Raw genomic sequence first — 27,863 nt, 5'->3', positions numbered from 1 at the left:
TTCTGATCACTTAGTATAGTGAACTCTCTGTTTATTCAGCAGTAAACTAAGGCAAAACATTCATAGAAACCAAAGTACAGAATTCACAATGATATAACTTAACAACTTATCACTAATGTGGCCACATAGTTTTAAACAAAAGATATCATTCAGTAAGTCCTTAACTTAATAACCCTTAAGGAGCCTTAAGGGATACAAAATACAAAGGTCTCCCACACCTAGGTCACATTGTCTTAATCTCTCAGTCAAAAAGTCTTCTTTCTTCTTGATGGGAGACTAATTCCCAATCATCCTTAAGGGAACAAAGTACAAAGTTCTCCCACCCCTAGATCAAGTAAATCATGATCTTGTCAGTCAGCACTAAGTACTTGCAGAGAGGTCTTTTCATCTTGGCTTGAGGCTGGCTCCCAGATTCCATGGTTCCTCTTCCATGGTCCCAGTTTTTCCCTGAATTCAAACAACTGTCACCTGGATTCATAGGTAGGCAGCTCTCAGCTCCTCATCCAGTTCCATTCCATATTGAAGCTCACAGTGTTCAGTCCACCTCAAGTTGTTCACAGTTTCTGTTTCTGGGAAGACAAAGCTTAACAGAGCCAAAACAACATTCATACACATTGCCAGCACCATCATCAATTCACTATCTGCCTGTGAAATCAACACAGACTCACAAACTAGGTCTGAGAAGTCAACACAAATCATCAGCACAGTCCTAGGACCTCTGAAACCCTCCTCCAGGACTTCTATAAACAGACAACAAGAAAATCCTCTTTCAGGGCTTCTATACAAAGTATCACAGACACAAATCAACACAGACAGAACAGACGAACAGAGTGCTGGCCACCACAAGTGTTCTCCTCCATTCTGCTTTGTCTCAGCTTGTTTTCCTCCTTTTATGAGGTCATTTCCTTCCTGTTATGCCCCTTCCTATTGCATCAGCAAGTTCTTCCCACCTTCAAATCACAAGGAGCTCAAACAAGGTGCTAAATACTTTAGCTAAAACAAGGTGCTAAGTACTTCTTTGCTTGCCATTACAAGTACTCAGAGTAGCACCACCATTCCTCTTATTAACCTGTGGAGTTCCAGGGACCAAAATTAGGACCAAACGGTAGAGATTATAGACAAGTTACCAGAATTTAGGTCAATGTAAGGAAGCACTTTCCATAGTCAGAGTTAACAGTGTTCTAAGGTAATGAAGGGACACTGTCACTAGATATATATAAGAAAAGCCTAGGTGACTGCCTTACAATAATATCATAGTCAGGATGTTGGATTGTGGGGAATGAAGGATGTGTTGGACAGCTTCTAATGCTTAAGATTTTATACATCTGAAATCACTGTATAGGAAATAGAAAGCTGGGCTTTAGAGTCAGGAAGACCTGGGTTCTTGTATCACCCATGCTGGGCAAGTCATTAAATATCTCAATGCCCTTAGGCAATTTCTTTAAGACTCAAAAATACATTGGTAAAGGCAATTCCTCACTGGGAGTTTCCTATACGCCAAGGAAATCACAGATCTGTGACAAAAACAAACAAACAGCTAAATAAAGAATTAACAAATAGAGCCTGGCTCCATTTCAGAAACAGAGTAGTACCTGGCTCAGAAATTAAGGGCCTCGCATTGGGAAAAAAACAGCTATTCCATTGCCAGTCTTGTATCCCTGTAATCTTCTACAGTTTTATACTCAGTCCTGTCCTCTCTTCCCCTTTCTTTCTGTCTCAGTCTCTGTCTGTATCTCTCTTTCCCCACTCTCCCTTTTCCTGTCTGTCTCTCCATTTGTCTCTCTCTTGTCTTATCCCTTCCCTTCCCTTCCCTTCCCTTCCCTTCCCTTCCCTTCCCTTCCCTTCCCTTCCTTCCCTTCCTCTTCCCTCCCCTCCCCTTCCCTTCCCTTCCCTCTGTCTCTTTGTGTCTCTGTCTCTCTTTGTCTCTGTTTCCCCCCTCCCCCCGCCACCTTTTCAGAGTTGATGTCCCTAACCCCATATTATCTTTAATCTTTCTACCCCTCCAGGATCCCCAGGATTCTTGTGCCCTGTCTTACCCTCCTGTTTAATGGTCTCTTCTCAGCCCTCCCTCCTCTTTCTTTCCCTTGCTTCCTATGGGCCTGTGAGTTGTCGTGGTTCCCTATCCCTGATGCTGCTCCAACAGAGAGGTGTTATTTAAAACCCAGCAGTGCCTTTGCCTTGTGCAAAGGCATCATCAATCATGCCAGGAAAAGAAAGCAGCCGCTCATGTGGGCTCAATTAGGAGCACAGTAGTGGGCAGTGGGAGAGGACCTGGAAGGGATCATGCAGCTGTGCATTTTTAAGGGGAAGAAACTTCACACATGAAGCATCTCCTGAAGAAAGCATAGTTCTCAGGCCATGGAAAGGAGGTGTGGCTTTAATCAAGCCTCCTCTACTAGAATGCTGCCCCCCCAAAAAACTTATTGTTTTGGCCAAGCTTTAGTTGTTTTAATCAACACTGGGTTATGTGCTGGGAAGTCAGAGATGGAAGAGAATGTAGTTCTTTCTTTCTCTTCTCTTTTTTCCTTCCTCCCTTCCTTCCTCTCCTTTCTCCTTCCTTCCTTCCTCTCCTTTCTCCTTCCTTCCTTCCTTCCTTCCTTCCTTCCTTCCTTCCTTCCTTCCTTCTTTCCTCTTCATTTTTCTTTTCGTTCCTTTTTTCTTTTCCTTTCCTCATTTGTTTTCTTTCCTGATTTCTTCTCAATTTGTACTTTTTATATCTTCCTTCTCTTTCTTCCCCCTCTCCCTTTGTCTCTTTTTCTATCTCTCTGTCTCTGCCTCTTTCTCCCTCTCTTTAATTTTATACCTTTATGTATATACCTTTATACCTTTCCTTATGCAAAACCCATTTTGGAAAAGGAACAAAGGAGAGCCACACCAGCTGGAGGTGACAATCATGGTCCTCCCCTCATCTGTACCCATCCCCCCCAAATGACAGCTAATAAAAAGAAAACAACAGCTAAGGATGACTCCATCACATCTCAGGCTGTGTGGTCTCATCAGATCTTACCCGAGGTCAGTGCTGAGAGCAGGGACCTCCAAGAGAAAACACCAGGCCCTGGACCAGTTTGTCACTCAAGAGATGGTGCTGTTCCCTTTCAGTCAGCCATGAAATGTGGCCTCTTTATAAAGCAGAGGAGGTAGTGTGGCTGGAGGTCTAGGCCTTCATGTTGGTATGTCAGCTGAGGCTGGCCAGCTGGTAGTTCTTGCAGGCCTCCTTTCCAATGGGAATTAGATCCAGTGACCGCCTTGCCACCAGGTCCCATGGCTACTGGAGTTTTGCCCACTGCCTGAGGTTGTCCCTTGAACATCTACATCCCTGCCAAGGGCAAAGCTATGATCCATCTGTATATGCTATAACTAGTAAAACACTTGGAGGCCCTGGGAATAAGTGCTGTGTGAATTTGAAGTACAGTTATTGTAATGTTCCCTTTCTTGGGTTTTGGAAACTGATCTCTCTTGTCTGAAAACTCACAGACACTTAAATTCATGGACATTGGTCTGCCCTGCCTGCCATGGTAGAAGAAATATCTTTGAAAAAAACTAGGAGTTATCAAGAATATGTACCGGCATGATGAGCCTCTGTAAGAGAGGATGGAAAGCCTTCAAGCCACATAAAGAGGAAGTCATTGAAACTTTGTTCTCAGTGAAAAGTCCCATTACCACCTTGCCAGGGCTCGACAAAGGGGTGTTCGATGGCATGCTAAAGAGTAGGCAGAAATCACTTAGAAATGATGTTTTAGGGGAAAAAAAGAATCTAATAAAACAGGTATTTTAAAATAAAGGTATAGATACCAACAAAAAAGAGGAGATAGGGCGGCTTAGGACTTAATAAAGGCTGAGGGTCAATTCAAATCCATTTGTTTCCATTATTTCATCAGCAGCTTGGATGAAAGCATAAATAGTATGTTCATGAAATTTGAAGATGACTCAATTCTGAGAGAGACAGACAGTTTGTTAAATTACTAAATCAGAAGGGTTACTATGAGGAAAGCACGTTGTAACCCTTCAAATGCTATATGGGCATGAGTTGTTAGTTTATCTAAATATGTCTTGAAAAACCAGAATGATAGAACAAGTTTAATAAGACAAGACGGTTTAAATTCTAATATGTCTGTATTTTTTTTAATCATATAAGGACAGGATAGAAAAGACATATCAATGCAACTGTTCATATGAAAGAGATCTGGGAGTGGTCATGGTTTATAAATCCAATTGGCGGTCAAAAAGATAATGATGCATTAAGAGGAGAATGGTACCTAGAATGAAATATGTTATCCCATTATTTTCTTTCTTGTTCAGACCACTTCTAGAATATAATATTTCATTCTGTACACCATAATTTATGACTGATGTTAACAAACTGGAATGTATCCAGATGAGGAGAACCAGTATGCCAGGATGGAAAATCATTCCATATAAAGATCAGTTGAAGGAACTAGGGATGTTCAGGTAGAAGAGTGGTTAAGATTGATATTTCAAGAACTATCATGTAGAAGAGAGATTATCTTTCTTTGATACTTGTTCACCAAAAATCAGGAAAGACTTGACACAATAGCAAAAGAAAAAATAGAGATGGCCATGCATTTGCTACCAATTGGCAGGCCAGATGGAGAGATAAGGCAGCTGTCACTCCCACTGTTTTTGTACCCAGAGACATAGCATTTCTTGCTTCATAGGGGAAAGGTGCGATGCGGGGTGGGGTGGAGAGAGGGAGAAGAAGGGATACAGGGAGGGGAGGAAGAGAGAGAGAGCGCTCTTGTTTATTCAGTCATTTTGGATATGCTATCAATTCTAAGTCCAAAGCCATTGAAAAGGTTCTTCATTGGGGCGGCCAGGTAGCACAGCGAGTAAGAGCACCGGCTCCAGTGTTGAGAAGACCTGGAGATCGAATCCCGGGCTCAGACACTTAGCACCCACCCAGAAACACCTGGCCGTGTAACCTTGAGCAAGTTACTTAACCCCGATTGCTTAAAAAAAAAAAAAAAAGAAAAGGTCCTTCATTACCATATAGAAAACTGACTAGGAATACTTATGTGTCCTCCGAATTGAGGCAAGTAAAGGGATGCTCCTGTATCATAGACTTTCAGAAGCAGGCTCACTGAGTTTCTCTGTATGTTGATACCAGGCAGAACATTCTGTGTATGCACCAAGTACTGTGCCGTTATTGGCCAATTCATCCCACACCTTCCACAAAAAGTTTAGGCTGTATTTGTTAGGTATGAGAAGTCACTAAATTGTGTGTGTGCATGTGCATAATAAATATTAATGATAAATAGTAGAATTACATATGTATATATATTTTTTTTCCTGAGTAAATCAAAACCTTTTGGTTTTATTAAAGGTTAGGTCTTATCAGTTTTCTGCTCAATAAACTCTGATAGCTCCTTATTATGTCTAGAATGTGGTTTGGCATTTAGAACCCTTTACAATCTGCCCATAATCTTCCTTTCCAGACATATTACATAGTGTTCCACTTCATCCACTATATGGTCCAGCCAAACTGGCTTTCTTATTGTTCCTCATGCACGGCATTCTATGCCTTTGCCCTGGCCATCCTCAATACTTGAGATGCTCCCCCCCCCACCTTCATCTCCATAGTTTCCTTCAAGGCTCAGATTAAGCATGTCTTTCTTTTATCTGAAGGCCTTCCTGATGCTATCAGCTCATATCTGCCCTGCTTCCCCTCACCCTGCACCCAGTTACCTGGTGTCTATTTTGCATATCCTTATTTCTGTACATGAAATTTCTTTGCTCCTGGAGGACAAACACTAATTCATTCTTCTCTTTATATCTCTAGCACCTAAGTACATGGTAGGAGCTTAAGAAATGGTCACAGATTGATTGCTTGCTTGCTTACCTCCCACAATAAAATACAACTTGGTATTGAGATGAGGCCAGAAGAACAGAAAAGGAAAAGGAAAGCCATATGGTTGGATTTAGAATCTGAGGATCTGATCATACATCATCTATGTGACCTTAAGTTAATTTCTCCTCACTTTTCTGAGTCTCAGTTTGCTTATCTGTAAAATGAGGGGCTAGGTCAGATGACCTGTAAAGTACCTTTCAGCTCTAAATATATGATCCAAATGATCTTTAAGGTCATTTCTCTGTCTGATTTTGACTTGGTAAGAATTTCCAGGGGTGGGTTTCCCCTCCCTCCCATTGGATTGCTCAACCAAGCATGAATAAAACATCTCGTTCGTTGGTTGGGCTTGCCTTTATATGATGCAGTGCAAGTAGTAGGTAACGGAGATAGAGTATGGGAATGGGAGGACCCTAGGGATTATATAGCATTATGGCTCTGACGTCGGCTTTGCACCCAAGGCGGTGTAGTGTCTCGATGCTGCTGCCCTACACTGCCTTAGAAAACATTGTAACTTGCTACTGACAAGACCTATTTGTGCAATGCTTCTGCCTTTGAAAAGGTGCCCACATGGGAGTTTCCAGGCCATTGGCTGCTTTCTCTCTTCTGAACATATCCATGTATCAAATACAGACAGGTCCAAACTCCTACGGAAACAATTAGGGTGTTTCGGCACTAAGGAATTTCAGGTCCCTTTGATGTGTGCTTGAGAAGAAAAAAAATCTTTTCCTTTTAAAATTCTAGATCAATGTTTGGCATTTCAAAACTCCTGTGATTTGGCCAGCCCTTCTCCTCAATGAAACCCTCAAGGCCACAGGTGATGACTGTCACTTACTTGGCATTGTTACCGGTGGCTTCTCCCTCCCTCCAAGCACTATCTTTCTCTCAGGGTTTGGATCTCTTCCACCTTTAGCCTATTGAAAGAGAAAAAAAAAAAGAAAAAAAAAATTCCCCTTTCTCTTTCTACTACCAATACCTTGCAAAGAATTATAGAATGTGTCCATAAGACAGTCTTTAGATTTAGTCCCCTCTGACCATCTTACCCCACAGAGGAATCATCTGAGTTTCATAAAGATGACATAGCCTATGAGAGGTAGAACCAAAATTAGAATTCAGATTGCCCAATTCCTAGTCTGTTCTTCCTTGCCTGGTGCTGTACTACTTCTCAAATATCTTTCTCAGTTCCCCTGGATTTCAGAAAGTGAACATTTGTGGGATAGCATGCATCTTTGATTCTATAGACCTTATACATTTTCCCATTACCTCTATTCCTTCCTTGAGTCTAACTTAGCTAGCAAACCAATCAGATAGCCTTTTCAACTTTTCAGACAGTATTTATGAAAGCATCGTCATCCCTAATTCAAGTTCACTATAGCCTCTCCCATCCCCACCCCCCATATTGGAGAGTCATTGGTAGAGTTGAGAAAGAGATAATAGTCAAACTTCTAAGTTTTGTGATCTGTCTTCTGCCAAAAGAAACAATAATACTTCTGGCTATTCACAATGTGCTTTGGGAAGTACACTTGTAGCTTGGACAGAAGATGTCATGGTATGTTAGAAAGGAACCCCAGAAAATCTGGGGTTCAAATTCTGATGCTATATGACAAGGGAGAAGTCATTTCATGACTCTTTCACAATAACTTGGAGAATGATACTAATTATATTATATACTTCACAGAGTTACTATGCAAAGTGTCCTTTGTAACTACTCCCACCCTTTTTGGGGGGAGGATGTTGGTGGTGATGGTGGTTCATATGTGTGATTTGACTGATATGTAGAACTCCTGATGAGAAAATATCCTCTGCCAGTTCAGACCAGCTTCTCTTCAGCTTATTCTTAGAGAGTTGCCGGGAAGTGATGTGCTGGGTGTACTGAGAGGTAAAATTATTTGTCCAGTACATGTCAGAATAGGACTTGAAATCTGGTCTCCTTAAGGGACCCTTAGCCATTATTCCACTCTGTCTCTCTCATAACACTATAAATGCAAATTATTACTATTATTGTTAACAACAACGAAATAAAAATCAGATCCTCCTGTTCATGGGAACAAAGAGGAAAAAAGATTTCCAACTTCATTCAGTCAGGAGAGTGACCTCCCAATAAAACACAGGTCTAGTACAAAATGTTGTTATGTTTGTCCAAAGGCTGCTGCAGCATTTACAGAGTGGGTACACTGTGATTATTACAGAAAGTTATAGAGATAAAAATGGAACAGGATTAGAGTATGTTAGTATACAGGAAGGTGATGTTTCAGAGTCAATTTCATAAACAAAATCTACAGACCAATATGCCAATACCTTATTTTAACTGTAGCATCTAAAGAAAGTTGAATTTACTTTTGATAAATCCAGTGAAGCAGAGTAACATTAATTTTCCACTTGAAAAATGCAACCTTATCTAGCACCATCATCAGAGTCCTGACCAACGTAGGTGTTCTTTCCACAGATAGAGATTATAATCTATGTCTACCTTCACAGCCTGTGTGTTTCCTATAGATTCACAGAAACCAAGCTGAAAGGAACCTCAAAAGCCATCTCATCCAACCCTCTCATTTTCAAGATGAGGAAACATGTCCATTACTAGCCCAGGGTTGCTTAGGTGTTAAACATCAGAGGGGAATTTTGAATTCATGTCCCCTGACTTCGGGGAGAAGGGCCTCATCTATCAGTTTTGCAGAGAGGAGCTCCCTGATGCCTGGCTAAGGGCCTGGCTATGAATTTTGTCACTATTTCGTGGATATAAGTTCATCTAGGTGGCTTGTGGTGCTGTGGCTAGAGCACTAGACTTGGAGTCAGGAAGAACTGAGTTCAAATTCTGCCTGAGACATTTACTAATTATCTGACCCTGGTCAGGTCACTTCATCTCTGCCTTCCTCAGTTTCTTCATCTGTAAAACTGAGATAATAGTAACACCTACTTCTCAGGCTATTTGTGAGGAGGAAATTAGATTATATTTATAAAATGCTTTTCAATCCTTAAACTGCTATGTAAATGCTTAGCTGCCATCATCATCATGATCATTAATCATTAGCCATTTCTTATCCTTGTTCTTACTGTGTAAATTGGTCACTTCTTTTCCAAGTCATCCATCATCTTGACAAGAGTTAATTCAATTCAGTAAACATTCATCACAGGCTTGCCCCGTCCAAAGCACTGTACTAGGTAATAGAAATACAGAGACATAGATGAATCAGTCCTTGCCTTCAAGGAGCTTACAAGAGGAGGGAGAAAGACCTATAGCAAACTGAGGCATCAGGGAAGACTTCCTAATGGTAACATTAGGTGACATACTGATAGTTTTTCCACTGGATTTTGGATTGCCTGCAGTTATGATACTTTTGTTAGGTGTTGTGTATGGTGTGGTAGAAATAGCACCTGGCTTGGGAGTCAGAGGACCTCAGTCTGAACCCTGTGTCTGCTCACTGACTTTATCAGCTTGGGAAGATCTGTAAATTGCCTGTCTCACCACTGACACTTTTTATGTGACCTTGGGCAAGTCTCTGGGGGACTTCCATTTCTTTATCTATGAATGAGGGGTTCAACTCAATGGACTTTAAAGTTCTTTCCAGCTCCAAATTTATAATCATATTATCCATGCTTTGCAGCCATACACCATCACTGGGGAAATTTTAATACCAGTTTCACTGAATATAAAAAAAAATTAGCATCCTAAAGAAAATTATCTGTCATTCTCCTCTCTCTGTTCACTCCCCTCTCCTTGCCTGCTTCTGTGTGAACCTGTATGGTTTCCCCTCTATGATCTATCTAACCAAGAAACTCTTAACCCTTTTGTGTAGAGGGGTGTGTGTGTGTGTGTGTGTGTGTGTGTGTGTGTGTGTGTGTGTGTGTGTGTGTGTGTGTGTGTGTGTGTGATGGACTTTGGCAGTCTGGTAGAATTCTTCAGAATCATTTTTAAATGAATAAAATAAAATGTGTAATATTACAAAGGAAATTTAATTACATTGAAATAGTTATTAAAATAAAATAAATAAATTCATGGAACCTAGGTTAAAAACTCCTAATTTAACTTAAGAGGCCATTCTAAGTATAGTGATAAGGAGAGTTAGCTCCCAGTATGTACTGATCATATTAGCTTTATCTGACACCTGAGGGTAGGCTTCACTCCATTCCCATCCCCAGCCTCCTGGTGGACCCACTCCCTTCCCTTGTGGAAGAAGCCCCAGCTGGTAGATCCACAGCCCTAGGATATGAGGTAGAAAAGGAAGAGGACTAACCACATGCCACTGGAATCCTGGGGGAATTAGACAACAGTATCTAATGACCCAAACCAGAGATAAACCAATGAACTGGGACCCTGGTCTCATTAAAAGGGTCCCAAAGTCACTTATGGCACAGCTGCCCAGCCAAGAGAATGGGACAGCATCTCCTAGCAGCAATGTCTGGGGGATTGAGTCAGGAAGACCTTTCAGGATTCTTCCCAGGGGACCTCTTAGATCTTTGGCTCCAAGAGTCCCGAGAGGTGTTATGCATTGCCCCTGGGAACCCCTGGCAGCACTTAATGCCAAGGCAGCAGGGACAGGTGACAAAGAGGGGAGTAGAAAAGCAAGAATAAGAGAAGAAAAAAGAGAGGATGAGAGATAGAGAGAAGAGAAAGAGGAAAGGGGTGCATAGAGTTGGGTATTATAAGGAGAATAATGGTAATAATGGCTAATATATCTATAATAATATATTTCTATAAAGCTATAATTTTGCAAAAAGATTTTCATAAGAACTTGGTAAAGTAAGTAGTGAAAATATTACTATCACCATTTGACTTTGGAGGAGACTGAGATCCAGATGATGTAACTTGATGTGACAATGGAAGAACCAATATTTGGACAATGGTACCATAGGGTCATAGATTTAGTGCTGGAAGGAACTTTAGAGGCCCTCTCATTTAGCCTCCTAATTTTACAGAAGACGTAACTAAAGTCCTGAGTGGTTGAGGGACTTGCCCAAGGTCACCCAGATAGTATCGGTGTGAGATTTGAGCCCAGGTCCTCCAACTCTAAAACTTTCCACTGTATCATGCTGCCAAATCTAGTGTGTTTCCCCCTCCCCATTATGCCATTACTAAATGTATATTTTCTGTAATATTGGACCCTAAGTTGTCTAACCCTAACATTTAGGCCCCCAACTCATCTCTTTCAAGGCCACTTGAGAATAAAACAAGCTCTTTAACTACTGCATCCACATTTTTTATAGCTTTTTAAATGCTTCATGACACTTTGGAGCCATTGTCTCAGTTGATCCTTTGAGGCAAGAAAGACAAAGAATGTGGTCCTATTTCACAAATGAGGAAACTGAGTCCCAGGAATGGAATAGAATTGATTTGTCCAAGATCACAGATGTATTTAATGACAGAACCAAGACTAGAACTTTAATTTCCTGAGTGTCCACAGAACTTGCAGCACCAGACGGATGTTTTTTTTTTTTTTTCTAGTGGAGGCAAGAGTGTCAGACACATCTATATTCACTTCTACTTCCTTTTTCTTCCCTTTAACAAATTCTACTGTGTCTGTTCCTTTTAGTTTGGGTCTAGTGTCACTGTTACCTGCACTGAGGGCAAGTGGAACAAACAGGTGTCATGTGAACCTGTGGACTGTGGCATCCCTGACCAGTATCATGTCTACCCAGCCACCTTCTCCTGTCTTGAAGGGACCACATTTGGCAAGAAATGCTCCTTCCAGTGCCGTCTCCCAGCTCAACTGAAAGGTATCGTATGCCTAGGATTACTTACTTTATACCATAGGAAGTACTGAAGAATCTTTGAAAGGAAAAAGAGAGGGATATATATATAGATGGATATTTCATTTATGTTTATTTATGATTAAAAACTTGATAGTGGTGGGTGATAACCAAGGTTTTCTTCACACTGGAGGCTAATTTGCTGCTGATCTCTCTTAGCTAACTCCATTTATTTCTTTAATGCAGTGTCCCTGGGTGTCTAGGTAAAAGGCAAAAACAAAAGCAAAAAACAAAAACAAAATATTGAAGAGACTGACAAAGATATTTGTCTCTTGAGATTCCTGTGAAATCTGACGGGGGCATCATGGGGAAAATAATAAAATAGAATCCAAACTGGTACATCCACTTACTAACTATATGACCTTGGAAACTCACTTCCCCTCTCCAGGGCCTCAGTTTCCTTCTCTATAAAATAAGTGTGTTTAAACTGGATCTCTGCCTACTTGTTTTCCTGTCTTCCAAGTCTCAGCTAAAATCTCACTTTCCACAGGAAGTCTTTCCCAGTCATCCTTAATTCTAGTGCCTTTCCTCTGTTGATTTCAAATTTATCCTGTATATAGCCTTATTTGTTTATATATCTATTTATTTCAAGGTTATCCTGTACATAATGTCTTGCATAGTGTCTCCCACATTAGACTGAGAGTGCCTTGAGAGCAAGGATTGTCTTTTACTTTTCTGTGTAGCTCCATCATTTAGCACAACGCCTGACATGTAGTAGGAGCTTAAGGTTTATTGATTGACCAAATGGTCTGACCAGATGACCAATGAGATCCCTTGCAGCTCTAACAGCCTATGATCTCCATATAATCTATAATTCTTAGCCCCAATGTTCCATTCAGCTCTTCCATTCTATATTCTAAGGTTCCTGCCAGCTCTGATACCCTGTGTTTCTGTTTTTACTGATGCAATTGTCCTGGATGAAGAAAGAAATGAGTGAGGAGCATGTGTGAGAAGATTGCCATCTGACAGAAAAAAAACAGAAGACAAAATCAGAGCCTGTTTTTGACTCCAACCAGGAACAGGCATAAATCCCTGTCTGTCTTGGAGGATTCTCACTTCTATCAGGGAATGCAGAAGGGTTTGTGGTTAGTTAGCAGTCATCCACAAACAGTGCTAGCACTAGTTGCAAGCCCACCTGGGAAACATTCAGGGTTTTGATGATGATGATTTATTTAATCGTAGCCATTATCAACTAAAACACAGAAGGACTGTGGTTATCCCATGCCAAATTAATTTGGTTCAGTTCAGAACAATTCAATTTACTTCAATTCAATTCACGAGTTGTAACTGTAAGAGTGGATAGGGAAGGTATGAGGGATTATTTTAAAGGTAACAAGGAAAAGGACCAAGAAATGCAATAAAGAGACTCTTACCCTGAACTTTCAGGGGAATGCAGCCAGATTGATGCCAGCAGTGCTACTGCACCACAAAGCCAATGTCAGCATCTGGGCCCATTGCATGACCTTTAGGTGGAGGACATTTGGCTTATTCCCCTCAAGTACCAGGTAGATCTGACTTTTTGACAGGCAGACACTGAGTTTAAAAAAAAATGTATGATACCTACACCATTCAACAGTAGGCATAGTAAAAAGTGGGTCTAAAAAGGGAATTGATTCAAGTTGGGAAACTTTAGGGGTCACCCCTAGATAATAGCTTCCATATTCCTGTCATATGGAGAGCCAGGGACTGACCTTAGTCAGTCTTTAACTGACTTAAAGTCAGTTAGACTGATTTTAGTCTAACCCACAAAATGCTGGCTGGGACTAAGCTGGCCTGCTGGGGTCACTATTGGCCTTGGACCTAAAATCATCCTCTCTACCTTCCTTGCTGTCAGGTTGGGGATTGGAAGAGGGGGGTAAAGGGCAAAGTAGTGAATGAGCAATCAGAAGATTTCAGATTCAAGGGAAGAAAATTGTGGATGACTCCAGGTTGAAAAAAGACTGATTCTGAATCCTTTGTTGCTATGTCCTCTTTTTCTCTAGCCTTGGTCTGTGGAAACGTGGGGAGGGCATCATTTTTCTAATCTAAAGTGGAAAGAGCATGGGACACCTAGGTTCAGCTCTCACCTCTTACTGCCAAGGTGGTCTTGGGCAACCTCAGTTTCCTCATCTTTAAAATGAGGAGGTTGGCCTAGATTGCCTACAAGGGCCCTTCAGCTCTAAATCAATGATCCTTTCATGACAGGCCTCCCTCATGTCCCTTCTAACTCTAAATCCTATGATTCAACTCGTTTCAATATAATTAAACATTTATTCTTCCATGATGCCAAGAATTGATTTAAGTGCCTGGTCTGAAATAGCTAAGGAGAGGGTAACAACTTGAAGGTGCTGGTAAGGCCTGGAAATCACTGGAAGTGCTGACACCACCACCAGGCATCCCCTTTAATCTTCTCTACTCATCTGATCTCCCTAAGACATGAGATGTATTAATAACTCCAGACGGAAATCACACTCCTCATCTCAATCAGAGGCCCCTGGGGATGGAAGCTGTATAAATTAGCATTGATTATTAGCATTTTTATTTTGGTTAATAATAATTTCTAATCAGAATGATTTGCACCCACCTGGCTGTATCTTTCTCTACCAGCCCCCTTTATCCCCATGTTCCCTTCCCACATACTGTCTCTCAAGGGGGTGTTGGAGGCCCCCCGCAATGGGAAAGAGGTCCCTGTGAGAATGATCACCTTGATCATTTATGTTAATTGCTCATATCCTTTCCCCTTAATAATCACACATGGATGCCACTGGGAGGATTCACCCGTTTGGACTGATTGTTGTCTTGAAACATACTGATTGTCAATCCCACCTGGTGCTGTCTTCAAAACCTAGGGAAAGAGCATCTTGCCTGGACCAGCTAGAATCTAGGGCAGGAAGAAGGTTTGTCCTCACCAAGATTTGGTGCCTCGGGTGACCCTTCTTCCATTAGAACTTTGGGGGTGGAGAGTGTGAAGGGAGCTTCTAGTTCCAGGCTTTCTCTATGTGTCCTCTATTTTGCTGCAAAATGCCCCTTAAGGTAGCAATAATCATGGGCTAAATTCAAGTTTCCTGCCTTTGCAGTAACTACATAAATGTTTCGACATGCCCTCATCCAGGAAGCTTATAGCAACTTTTTTTTTTTTTTTGGCGGGCAATTGGGGTTAAGTAACTTGCCCAAGGTTACACAGCTAATTTTTTTTTTTTTGTATGAGTGTTAAGTGTCTGAGGCTGGAACCAAACTCCGGTTCTCCTGACTCCAGGGCCGGCATTTTACTCACTGTGCCACCTAGCTGCCCCGTAGCAACTCTTTTCTTACATATGCTTCTTCCTCTGTTTGGGCCTTGGGACAAGCACAACCTTCTTGAGCATTGTACTTGTCTATGGGCAGTGAGGATTACATAGCTTATTTCCAGAATGGGCTCTCCCCAGCTACATAAGAAAGTCAGGGATTCAGTCTTTTCTTTTTTTCTAGTTATCAATTCTGTTCTGTTGCTACCTCAGACACCTTGCCTGGTTGCTCAGATCTCCTAAAACTCAGGAATTTCCCATGTTCAACTTTAGAGATCGTCTAGTCCACCCTCTCATTTCCCAGAGGAGAAAGCCGAGAGGGCAAGTAAGTAAGCTAAGTTGATAGGGCCTGTGAAAGGCAACAGGTGGGATTTGAGGCCAGATCTTCTGACTGCAGAGACAGGGTTCTTTCAACTGTAGGATGCTGCCTTCTTTTCTCCTGACTCCCCAGCTCAAGAATCTTACTGTACCATATTGTTTCCTTTAATGAATTATATTCATGTGACATAATAGTTAGAAAATTCTCTAACTTAGGGTCTCTGAACGGATCAAAAGAACGTGAAGATGCTCTTTCTATTATAGCTTGTAGAAAGATGTGGTAGAAGTCCATTCTTCTCAACCATGCCTGAATCCTTACCCCTTTCCTTCCAGGCCAGTGACTTAATGTTCCTTATACTGACCCCTTCTCCCCTTCCCACCTTGGGTCTCCTAATATAGGAGAACCATCAGTCTTCTCAGGGTAAAGAGACATTATTTATTTATCAGAGTCATAAGAGCACTGACCTGGGAGTCAGGAGGCCAAGCTGTTAGTACCAAGTCTGCTACTGTGTGGTCTTAGGCCAGTCACACTCCCCTTTACGTCCCCCTTTCAGGCCTCATTTTCTTTCTTTGTAAAATGAGGGGGTTGGGCTAGTCTTTTAGGCTTCTTCTGGAACTAACAGTCTACATTATTATGTTCTATGTTTTAGGGTCCTTTCTGGCTCTTACATCATAAGATTCTTGTTTTAGGGCAGGATAAAAGGGTGTTCACTGTTACTTTATATAGCTTTAAGGTTTGCACAGTGTTTTGAAGCTCTGTAAGCTCCTGACCTTGCAGGGATGTTTGTATAAATCAATACCTTTTCAGTCATATCAAGTGGGTGAAGATCACAAATCCCTCCCCTTAGATGGGAAGTTGGTGAAATCATAGCTCACAAAAAGACATCAATTTAAGATGCCACTTTGAAAGCTGGGTCATGGGAGGACTTCCTTTGAAGAGAGAACTATGCAGATGTGCCTTTTTTGGGTCTTCTGTTATATTTGAGAGAGACAGCTTGGCATGATATCAAAAGCATTGACTTTAGAATGAGCAGTGTTGGATTCAAATCCTCATTCTGCCACTTACCAGTTGTGTGATCTTAGACAAGACATTTCATTTCTCTAGGCCTTGGTTTCCTCTTCTGAAAAACAGGGGTAATAAAACTTGGCCTTCCTTTTTCAAAGGGTCATTGTTCAAATGAAATCATTGATAATAAAATATTTTGTAAACCTTAGCATGCTGTATAGAAATGATAACTGTTATTACTTTGGAGATGATCTCACCAGTTTCTCCCTCTGTCTGTCTTTCTATCTCTGTCTCAATCTCTATCTTTGTCTCTCTGATTCTCTGTCTCTGTCTGTCTTTGTCTCTCTGTGTTTCTCTCTCCCTATTTCTCTCTCTCTCTCTCTCTGTCTGTTTCTCTATCTCTCTGTCTGTTTCCCTGTCTCTCTTTTTCTCTTAGCAGATTTTGTAGGCGATCATGGCTGTCCATTAGTTTTATTCCCTTTAGACACATAAGACTTTGTACAATTCAACCATCAAATGAAACTGGATTTGCCCACACTTTTACCAGGAGGGCCCAATTCTAATGAACAATTGGCATAATTTTTGGAATTGCCAAGTGAGGAACATAGTGTCTTTTTAACTCTTTGATATCCCTGGAGCCTGGGGATGTGGTCTTAGAACACCATCAACATAAAAGCCAGTTCTTTCTATGTGGCCTTGATTTCTTCTGTTTTCATCCTCTTCAGTGTTTCCCTGGCCTAGCAACCATAAGGAGTTCAGATGTGTTTCTTAATGTGCAACAACCAATCTGAAGTTTTCCCCCCTCATCCTCTTGTTCTTGCTAATTCCCAAATAACTCTCTTCCTTTACTCTGTTCCCTCTTATGGATCCTTCTTAATCCTCTCCCAGATCTGTAATCCTTTTCAATCTGCTTCCTTGATTTCTAATGTTCTGTTCAGTCTGCTGAATGTCTATTTGGTGTCTATTTATCATCTGATACCCCAGTGATCTCTTTACTTTTAACCTCCATGAATAAACTTGATTCTTCCCTTCTATGATAGCACCAGCAATCCTTCACTTATAGGGTTTCATAGCCCCTCTCTTTCCTGATATATCTGTTTCTCAGTGGATTTGGAGTCAGATGACCTAGGTTTGAAACTTGCTTTTACTACTCTCTAATTGTAAGGGTTTGGGAAAATCACGTAGTCCAAGGTACCTTCCAGGCTAAAATAATTAACTACAAATTATTCCTTTTTGTCATAGGAATCCCCACTGTATTCCTCCTGTAAGGCTTAGGCCAATGGTATAAACTTGGATTCTTTACTCACAAGGGGAAAAAAATGCCAGACCTCTCCCTCAAACTCACTAATAGGTCATAACCCCAGAAACATTCCTATTATGCTACCTTCCAAGTCCTGCTTGGGCCATGGGCTACTGGGCAGTAGCCTGACCTATGGCCTAGACTTAATGTCTCTACATAATAGAATGTCTGGCTCCAATACCTCCAGTGGTTTCCAGACAATGGTACTAAGTGAACATCACTAGGTAATGAAGTAAGAGAAAAGGAAGTGATTGGAGCATGCAGTCCCTGATGCCCAGGAAGCCTCACCACTTTGCAGGAAACTGAATGAATCACCCTCTCATTCCTGCTGGCTCATCTATTTGTTGACGTCAAACTGTCCAGAGTTTGTAATATAACAGTTCATCAACACAGAAGCATCTGCTGTGTTTGTAGACACTGGCCTTTACTTCACTCACTGGATGAATCATACAATACAAGGAAGAGGAGAAAGAGGAGGAAAAGGAGTCAAATACTAAAGAGAAATATCTCAATAATTTGATAAATGTGCAAAGGAATGAGAGAAAGGGGTAGTGCAGCTTAATGGGGAGGAAAGAAGATAGGAGATATTCTGTGTTGCCAGTGACAAGAAGGATGTTGAAAAATATGAATTGCTTCTCCTCTCTTGTCTCAGGGGAAGATCTGGCCAAGCTGCTTCACCATAATATATCATCTGACAGGATAAAGACAACCTCACTGTCTTTTACTTTCATTTGCAAAAAACCCAAGAAGACCAGTTCACCAATGATGGTCAACACAACTATCAGCATAGGCATGGGCTATATTTGGAAGTGTCATTCGTGTGGGTCCGTCAGCCAAGTTTAACCTAACACAAGAATTTGAAAAGCATGAATTTCAGTAACTCAACCTGAGGACTATAAAACCTCTAAAATTTCCCTAGAAGCCCAGGCAAGCTAGCCAACATCTCCATTCTCTTTGATGGAACCATGGAAGTACAGAGAGAAGAGTTAAGTGATCTTGCATCATGAGCATGCCATTTTGAGATTTGTTAGTGGGCCTTGATTACAGGGGAGCCTTCTTGCTCTTGCTTAGGTCAGTCACTTCCCCTCTCCCCTCTTAGCCTGAGGTTTCTTATATGTAAAATGAAGTTTAGGGAGGAGATGACCCTCCAGGTTCACTTGATAGTATAGCAGGATTCTTTGACTTGAGAGTCAGGGGAAAAGGGTTTCCATTGTAGTCATGACTCTGGCAAGTTGCTTCTGTTTGTGATTTTGACTAAGCCATTCCATTTATCTATGAGATAAAACTTATAGATTCAGTGGTTCTTAAGGTCATTTCTATCTATAGAATTCCATATTCTATTATCTGACATATTCTGTATTCCTTATGGAATTAACATACTGTGTTTCAGCATTTTATATTCTTTTTTAAAAGAAATTATTTATTTAATTTTAGTTTACAACATTCAGTTCCATAATCCCTTGAGTTTCAAATTTTATCCCCCTTCCGCTCCTCCCCGCTCACTCCCCATGGCAGCATGCAATCAAATATAGGTTCTACAAATACCTTCACATTAAACATTAGTCACGTTGTAAAGGATTATAACTAATGGAGTGAACAATGAAAAAGAGGAAACAAAACAAACAAAAAAAAGAGAGCAAGTAGTTTGCTTCAGTCTGCATTCAGACTCTGTAGTTCTTTCTCTGAATGTGGATATCTCTTTTCATCATGAATCTTTTGGAGTTGTCTTATAACCTTGCATTGCTGAGATGACCCCAGTCTAATTTCAATTTTATTAATTTTATTAATCTCTCCTTTGGTTTTCAGTATTTCAAAGTTGGTTGTCACATATACATGTCTGTACTTGTATACAAATTTCTCCTGGTTCTGCTTTTCTCACTCAACATCAGTTTATATAAGTCTCTCCATGTTATTAATGAAGTCCATCTGCTCCTCATTTCTTATATATAGCACAATAGAATTCCATTACATTCATACACCACAACTTGTTTAGCCATTCCTCAACTGATGGGCATCCCCTTGATTTCCAATTCTTTGCCACCACAAAAAGAGCTGCTATAAATATTTTTGTACATACAGATCCTTTTCCCATTTCTATGATCTCTTTGGGATACAACCCTAGAAGTGGCATTGCTGGGTCAAAGGGTATTATTCACTTATTTATAGCCTTTTGGGCATATTTCCAGATTGTTCTCCAGAATGTTTTAATCAGTTCACAACTCCACCAACCATGCATTAGCATTCCAATTTTTCCACATCCTCTCCAGCATTTATCATTTTCCTGTTTTGTCATCTTAGCCAATCTGACCAGTGAGATGTGGTACCTCTGAGTTGTTTTGATTTGCATTTCTCTAATCAATAGTGATTTAGAGCATTTTTTCATATGCTTATAGATAACTTTAATTTCTACCTTTGAAAACTGCCTGTTCATATCCTTTGACCATATATCAATAGGGGAATGACTTGTATTCTTATAGATTTGACTCAATTCTCTGTATATTTTAGAAATGAGGCCTTTATCGGAGATACTGGTTGTAAAAATTCTTTCCCAATTTTCCACTTCCCTCTTAATCTTGGTTACATTGGCTTTGTTTGTATAGAAATTTTTCAATTTAATGTAATAAAAATTATCCATTTTGCATTTTATAATGCTCTCTAACTCTTGTTTGGAAGTGAAATGTTTCCTTCTCCATAAATCTGACAGGTAAACTATTCCTTGCTCTCCCAGACTGCTTACAGTATCAGCCTTTATACCTAGATTGTGCAACCATTTCAACTTGATTTTGGTATACGGTGTAAGATATTGGTCTATGCCCAGTTTCTGCCACACTATATTCCAGTTTTCCCAGCAGTTTTTGTCAAATAGTGAGTTCTTATCCCAAAAACTGGGATCTTTGGGTTTATCAAACAATAGATTATTATAGTCATTTACTACTGTGACTTGTGTACCTAAAATCTATTCCACTGATCCCTACTCTATTCCTCAGACAATACCAAGTAGTTTTGATGACTGCTCCTTTCTAATACAGAATAAAATCTGGTATGACTAGGCCACCTTCCCTAGCATTTCTTTTCATTAATTCCCTTGATATTCTGTACCTTTTGTTCTTCCAAATGAATTTTGTTACTATTTTTTCTAGCTCTATAAAGTAATTTTTAGTAGATTGATTGGAATGGCACTAAATATGTAATTTAATTTAGGTAAAATTGTTATTTTTATTATATTAACTTGACCTAGCCACAAGCAGCTGATGTTTTTCTAATTATTTAGATGTGACTTTGTGTGAAAAGTGTTTTGGAATTGTGTTCATATAGGTCTTGGGTTTATTTTGGTAGATAGATTCCCAAATATTTTATAATGTCTACAGTAACTTTAAATGGGATTTCTCTTTCTATCTCTTGCTGTTGAATTTCATTAGAAATATATAGGAATGCTGAGGATTTATGTGGGTTTATTTTATATCCTGCAGCTTTGCCAAATTTATTCATTGTCTCAAGTAGTTTTTCACATGATTCTCTAGGATTCTCTAAGTATATCCTCATATCATCTGCAAAGAGTGATAGCTTAGTCTCTTCTTTGCCTAATTTGATTCCTTCAATTTCTTTTTTTTTTCTCTAATTGCTACTGCTAACATTTCTATTACCAAATTGAATAAGAGGAGTGATAATGGACATCCTTCTTTCACCCCTGATCTTATTGGGAATGCTTCAAGCTTATTCCCATTACATATAATACTTGCTGATGGTTTTAGATAGATACTACTTATTATTTTAAGGAGGACTCCATTTATTCTTATACTTTCTAGTGGTTTTAATAGGAATGGGTGTTGTATTTTGTCAAAGCCTTTTCTGCATCTATTGAGATAATCATGTGGTTCCTGCTACTTTTGTTGTTGATATGATCAATTATACTAATAATTTTACTAATATTGAACCATCCTTGCACTCCTGGAATAAATCCTACCTGATCAAAATGTATTATTCTCATAAGAAGTTGCTATGGTCTTTTGGGTAATATTTTATTTAAAATTTTTGCATCTATATTCTTGAAGAAAATTGGTCTATAATTTTCTTTCTCTATTTTGTCTCTTCCAAATTTAGGTATCAGTACCATATTTGTGTCATAAAAGGAATTTGTTAGGACTTCTTCTCCAACTTTCCCAAATAGTTTGTAAAGTTTTAGAATCAATTGTTCTTTAAATGTTTGATACAATTTGCTAGTAAATCCATCTGGCCCTGGAGATTTTTTTCCTAGGGAGTTCATTGATGGCTTGTTTAATTTCTTTTTCTGAGATGGGGTTATTTAAGTAATTTTCTTTCTCTTCAGTTAATCTAGGCAACTTATATTTTTGTAAATACTCATTCATTCCACAAGGGAGGTAGATTCACCCTTTTCATTTTTGATACTCGCAATTGGTTTTCTTCTTTTTTTTTATCATATTGACTAAAGGTCTATAAATTTTATTGTTTTTTTTTTTCATAAAACCAGTTCTTAGTTTTATTTATTAATTCAATAGTTTTCTTAATTTCAATTTTATTAATCTCCCCTTTGGTTGTCATTATTTCTAATTTAGTATTTAATTGGGGATTTTCAATTTGTTCTTTTTCTAGCTTTTTCAGTTATGCCCAATTTATTGACCTCCATTTTTTCTATTTTATTCATATATGCATTCAGGGATATAAAACTTCCCCTAAGAACTGCTTTTGCTGCATCCCGCAAGTTTTGGTATGTTGTTTCATTATTGTCATTCTCTTGAATGAAGTTACTGATTGTTTATATAATTTCTTGTTTGACCCACTCAGTCTTTAGGATTAAATTATTTAGTTTCCAATTAGCTTTTTGTCTATCTTTCTGTGGCCCATTATTACATATAATTTTTATTGCATCATGATCTGAGAGAATGCATTTAATATTTCTGCCTTTCTGCACTGAATTGTGAGGTTTTTATGCCCTAGTACATGGTCAGTTTTTGTGTATGTGCCATGTACTGCTGAGAAGGTATATTCCTTTTTATTGCCATTCAATTTTCTCCAGAGGCCTATCATATCTACCTCCTCTGAAATTCTATTCGCCTCCTTAACTTCTTTCTTGTTTGTTTTGAGGTTAGATTTATCAGGTTCAGAGAGGGAGAAATTGAAGTCCCCCACTGTAATAGCAATGGAATTTAAAGATTCCCCTGTATTGGCTTGGTTTTTGGTTTGATTGTGTTAAAACCCAGAGCTTGTGAATCCCACTTGTGGGATGGACTTGTTGATGTGAAAAGAGAGGGCTGAACTGGGAGGAGCTGGTGACATAAATTTAGAGAGACACAAAAAAAGAGAGAGGCAGAAGAACTTTTTGGAAGCAGCATCTTGGAGGTGGAGAGAGACTAAGAGGATTGCTGAGGGCTAGTTTGAATTGCCCAGGACTTTTGGGAGCTGCCACCCAGAGCTTCCAAGGACTGAGGAGACACAGCTGTTATGCTGGTACTTTGTCTGTTTTGATGTTGTTTTGCTGGATTTGTCCACTGGTGAAAGACAGTCCTGTTGTCACAGAGGTCCTGGAACCTAGCTGTTGGTTCAGAGCTCCTGAGACTGTTCTGCAGACAGAGAGTGAATTCTGTCCACTGGTGAAGGACAGTGCTGTTGTTGCAGAGGTCCTGGAACCTTGCTGTTGGTTCAGAAGCCCTGAAGAAGGATTTTCTTGTTGTAAGTTTACAGAAATCCTGGAAGAGGGTTTTGCTAATGTTTTCAGGGGTCCTAGGACTGTTCTGCAGACAGAGAATGAATTAATGAAGACACTGGCAATGTATCTTGTGGCCTTGCTAAGCTTTGTCTCCCCAGGAACTAAGATTGCTGAGAGCTTGCCTAGTGTCAAGATGAAGAAAAGACCTCCATTTGGGTATTAAGTGCTGTGCTTAAGCTTGTTGTAACTCTGGGGTAGATTCAATTGTGATCCAAGGGTGGGGAACTTTTGACCTTTTTGTGTTCTGTGATTGAACAAATGAATGTATTTTACTCATGATTGGAAACTAATCTCCATTTGAGAAGAGGGGCTTTGTGATGGACTAAATGAATGTACACCCTAGGGGTGGAGTGGTACTTAGAAGAGGGACTTTGTGATTGATTAAATGAATGTGATGTCCAGGGGTGGGGTAGTACTTGATTAAATCACACTTGGTAAATGCTGTATTTTGAATTATGCTATATGTTGATTCTCTCTGTTCTTAATTTGTCACTGAATAAAAAGGAGTTCACCTATGCTGGTATTTTGAACCTTGGGAAGTTGCCTTTGCTTGGCATTACACCCACTAGTATAGTTTTGTTATCTATTTCTTCCTCTAATTCCCTTAACTTCTCCTCTAGGAATTTGGATGCTATACCACTTGGTGCATATATGTTTAGTAATATTATTGCTTCATTCTCTATGGTGCCTTTTAGCAGGATATAATCTTCTTCCTTATCTCTTTTAATTAGATGTATTTTTGCTTTTACTTTATTGTAAGGATTGCTACTCTTGCCTTTTTACTTTAGCTGAAGCATAATATATTCTATCCAGCCTGTTACCTTTACCCTGTGTATATCCCCTTGTTTCAGATGTGTTTCCTGTAGACAGCATATTGTAGGATTAGGGTTTTTAATCCATTCTGCTATCCATCTCCATTTTATGGAAGAGTTCATCCCACTCACATCCACAGTTATGATTACTGTGTCTTTCCCACCATCGTATTCCCTCCCCTGTTTATGCTTTTATTTCTCCCTTCTCCCTTCCCCTCTTTAAGAGTTTTCCTTTTGACCACTGCCTCCCTCAGTATTTCTTCCCTATGCACCTCCCTCCCTTTACCTACCCTTCCCCCTTACTACTATTACTCTCACTTCTAAACTCCTGCCTTTTTTCCCCTTACCCCTCCTACTGCCTGAAGGGCACAATAGATTTTTTTTACTTAATGGAATATATTATTCCCTTCTTGAACCCAAACTGATGAGAGTAAATTTCATACAGTGCTCCTCTTCCTCCCTCCTTTCCCTCTACTATAATGACTTTTTGCGCCTTTTCATGTTAGAATCCTAAACTTCACTGATTATGTTAATCCCTCCTTGAACCAAAACCAATGAGAGTAAAGTTCGTATAATGTTCATCTCTCTCCCTCTCTTCCTCTATTATAGTATGTTTTATGCCTCTTTGTGTGGCATAATTTACCCTTTTTTGCCTTCTCCTTTCCTCTTCACCCATTACAATCCCTTTGCACCCCTTAATAAGGTTTTTTATCATCAGATTAATTCATTTATACCCACATGCTCTATCTATGTACATCCCTTTTAAGCGTCACGATAATTATATAAATCTCAATATTGACAGGTATCAGCTTCCCATATAGGGAAGTAAACAGTTTGCTCTTATTGAATCTCAAGTTATATGTGTGTGTGTGTGTATTCTCCTTGTTTTCCTTTTTATGTCTCTCTTGAGTCTTGTTTTTGGAGATCAAATTTTCCATTGAGCTCTGGCTTTTTCATCAAAAATGTCTTGAAGTCCCTGCTTTCATTAAATGACCAACTCCCTGCCTGAAAGATTGTGCTCAGTTTTGCTGGGTAGTTTATCCTTGGTTGCAGTTTAAGCTCTTTTGCCTTATGAAGTATCATATTCCAGTCCCTCTGATCTTTTAATGTAGAAGCTGCTAGGTCCTGTGTTATCCTGACTATAGTTCCATGATAGTTGAATTGTTTGTTCCTGGCTGCTTTCAGTATTTTCTCCTCGACCTTATAATTCTGGAATTTGTCTACTATATTTCTTGGAGTTTTCAATTTAGAATCTCTTTTAGGAGGAGTCCAGTGATTTCTTTTGATAACTCTTTTACCCTCTGATTCTAGGACCTCAGGACAGTTTTCTTTGATAATTTCTTGGAGGATGTTGTCCAAGCTGTTTTTTTCATCATGGCTTTCCAGTAGACCAATAATTCTTAGATTGTCTCTCCTGGATCTGTTCTCCAGGTCAGTTGTTTTTCCAATGAGATATTTTACATTTTCTCCTAATTTTTCATTCTTTATGTTTTGTTTGACTGATTCTTAATGTGTCATAGAGTCATTAGTTTCGACTTGACTGATTACAATTTTTAGTGAATTATTTTCCTCAGTTAATTTTTGAAGTTCCTTTTCCATATGTTCAGTTTTCATTTTTAGGGAGGTATTTTCTCCAGTTAGATTTTGAACCTCTCATCCCAGTTCACAAATAGTACTTTTTAAGGATTTGTTTTCTTCAGTGAGATTTTTTTTTCCATTTTGGCCAATGTAATTTTAAACGAATTGGTCAATTTATCTTCTACCTCTTTAATTTGGCTTTTAAAACCTTTCTTGAGCTCTTCCAAGAATGCTTTTTGGACTTGAAACCAGTTCATATTTACTTCTATGGTCTCAGGTATGGATATAGAGTCTGTGGTATCTCCTGAAAGTGATTCTTCTAATTCTCAATAATAGGATTCATTCGTCTTTGGTTGCTTCTGGCCCATTGTGATTGCCTATTTCCTGACTTTTATAGTAGATTTCTGCTTCTGGGGTACAGAGGGCTCTGACCCATGCTTCTCAAGCTGGGAGATAGGGGCCTTGTTGTTTGTTGTTGACTTTGTGTCCTCTAGCCTCTGGGTGTCTAGACTGAGGCCAAGGCCAGGACTCTCAATATTTCCCCTGAGTTGCACTGAGGCTCACAGAGTAAGGTGTGGGGAAGGGGTGGTTTGGCCACTTCAGGTTTCTACCTCTGTGTCCCTGGGCTACAGTTCAGGCAGCCTCATCAGCTGGTGGCTTGCCATGCTGGTATCTGCAAATTTCCTTGATTGTCCTGAGGCACACAGAGCTTCTGGTGTTAGAGCTTGTTGACTCCATCCTCCTGGAGTTCAGGATCTCCTGCTGGTTAGGTGAGATGGGGCTTGTTGGGATGCCTCCCACCCTTCACTTCAGGTTCAGCACAGCTTAGTCACACCTTTCTTCTAGGACTCCCAAGCCTGCCACCGCTTCCACTATTTCAGGATTTTACACTAGGTGGGGCAATAATCTCTGGGTTTTCAGGGTCAGGGTGGGGGATTAGAGCAGCTAGGGTTTACTCTGCCATCTTGGCTCCTAGAAATTCAGATAGGTGATTTTTAAACATCCAGGCTGTGGGCTGCTAGCCCCAGGAGAAGCTGCTATAGTTGCCATAGGCACTGTGCTTATCTCTTACCCAGCTCTGAACTAACCCTCCGTCCTGCAGTGAGACGTCTGTGAAGCCAGGGCTCACTTTCCCTCTGCTGTGGTCTGATCTCAGGTCCATGCAGGTGCAGCCCACGTGCCCTGTGCTCCCCCTGCCCAGTCCCACATGGGCACTTTCCTGGACTGGGAATCTGCCACACTCCATCTCTCAGTGGATTCTGTCACTCTGAAATCTGTTCAGATGCACTTTTTAGAGGTTACTGATGGAATTCATAGAAGAGCTCATATGAGTTCCTGCTTCCACTCTACCATCTTGGCTCCACCCAGCATTCTATAGTCTAAGACAAATTCTAACTTGAAAAAAAGTTTTAATATGACATAATTCATAGTTAATAAAAGTAGTATAATTCCACTCTCGCATTGCTTTCTAATGCTAATCATAAATACATCTTCCCGACAGGAAACAATAGCTTCCTGACATGTATGGAAGATGGGTTGTGGTCCTTCCCGGAGGCACTTTGTGAACTGATGTGCCTGGCCCCTCCCATTGTGCCCAATGCTGATCTCCAGACTGCGAGGTGCCGGGAGGACAAGCACAAAGTGGGCTCCTTCTGCAAGTACAAGTGCAAACCAGGGTACCACGTGCCTGGTTCCTCTCGGAAATCAAAGAAGTAAGTGAAGTTGAAAATGTAAGCAAGGCCGATGGAGGAAGGAAAGTTGGTCAGTGGGCATCTGAATCTATTATAATGTGTTAGATGAATACATTATCATAGCATCTCAAAGAATCCATTATTTCATGCTGTTCTATTGTGGCTTCTAGCATGAAATCAACGCATCAATCAACAACTATTTACTGAGTACCTATTATAATAGCAAGCCCTGTGCTACTATGGGGGCACCGAATGCAAAAGTACCACCCTACAACATTCCTAAAAAATGGTCATCCAGTCTATATTGAACACTCCCAGAATCAGAGAGCTCACAGTCTTCTAACATAATTCATTCCATTGGTCGGAATGAATAGAGCTCCTATCTATTGGTTCTAGTTCTTCCCTCTGGAATTACATAAAATAAGCCTCATTCTTTTCTCACATGTCATGCCTTCACATTTTAAAATCACTATCTTTCTGGAATTGAGTTTCCTAGCATAAAAAATGAGGATTTTTTCCTGTGGTCCCTTTGAACTTTAAAATAAGTCTAGCAATTTAT

The 27,863-nt window shown here is 40.0% G+C and overlaps 1 protein-coding gene across 1 annotated transcript in view; it reads left to right on the top strand.

Annotated features, from left to right (window-relative positions):
• PAPPA (pappalysin 1) overlaps positions 1-27,863 on the top strand; it is a 306,500-nt gene that overhangs the window by 231,742 nt on the left and 46,895 nt on the right. The window contains exons 15-16 of the mRNA XM_069073822.1: positions 11,395-11,578; positions 27,115-27,325. Coding sequence (XP_068929923.1) covers positions 11,395-11,578; positions 27,115-27,325 — 395 coding nt within the window. The remainder of the gene's footprint in view (positions 1-11,394; positions 11,579-27,114; positions 27,326-27,863) is intronic.

Source organism: Petaurus breviceps, unplaced genomic scaffold, assembly GCF_028583685.1.
Source record: "Petaurus breviceps papuanus isolate PSGF00001 unplaced genomic scaffold, PetGlider_PUasm1.0 90879, whole genome shotgun sequence".
NCBI lineage: Eukaryota > Metazoa > Chordata > Mammalia > Diprotodontia > Petauridae > Petaurus > Petaurus breviceps.
This window is presented reverse-complemented; position numbering and strand designations above follow the sequence as displayed.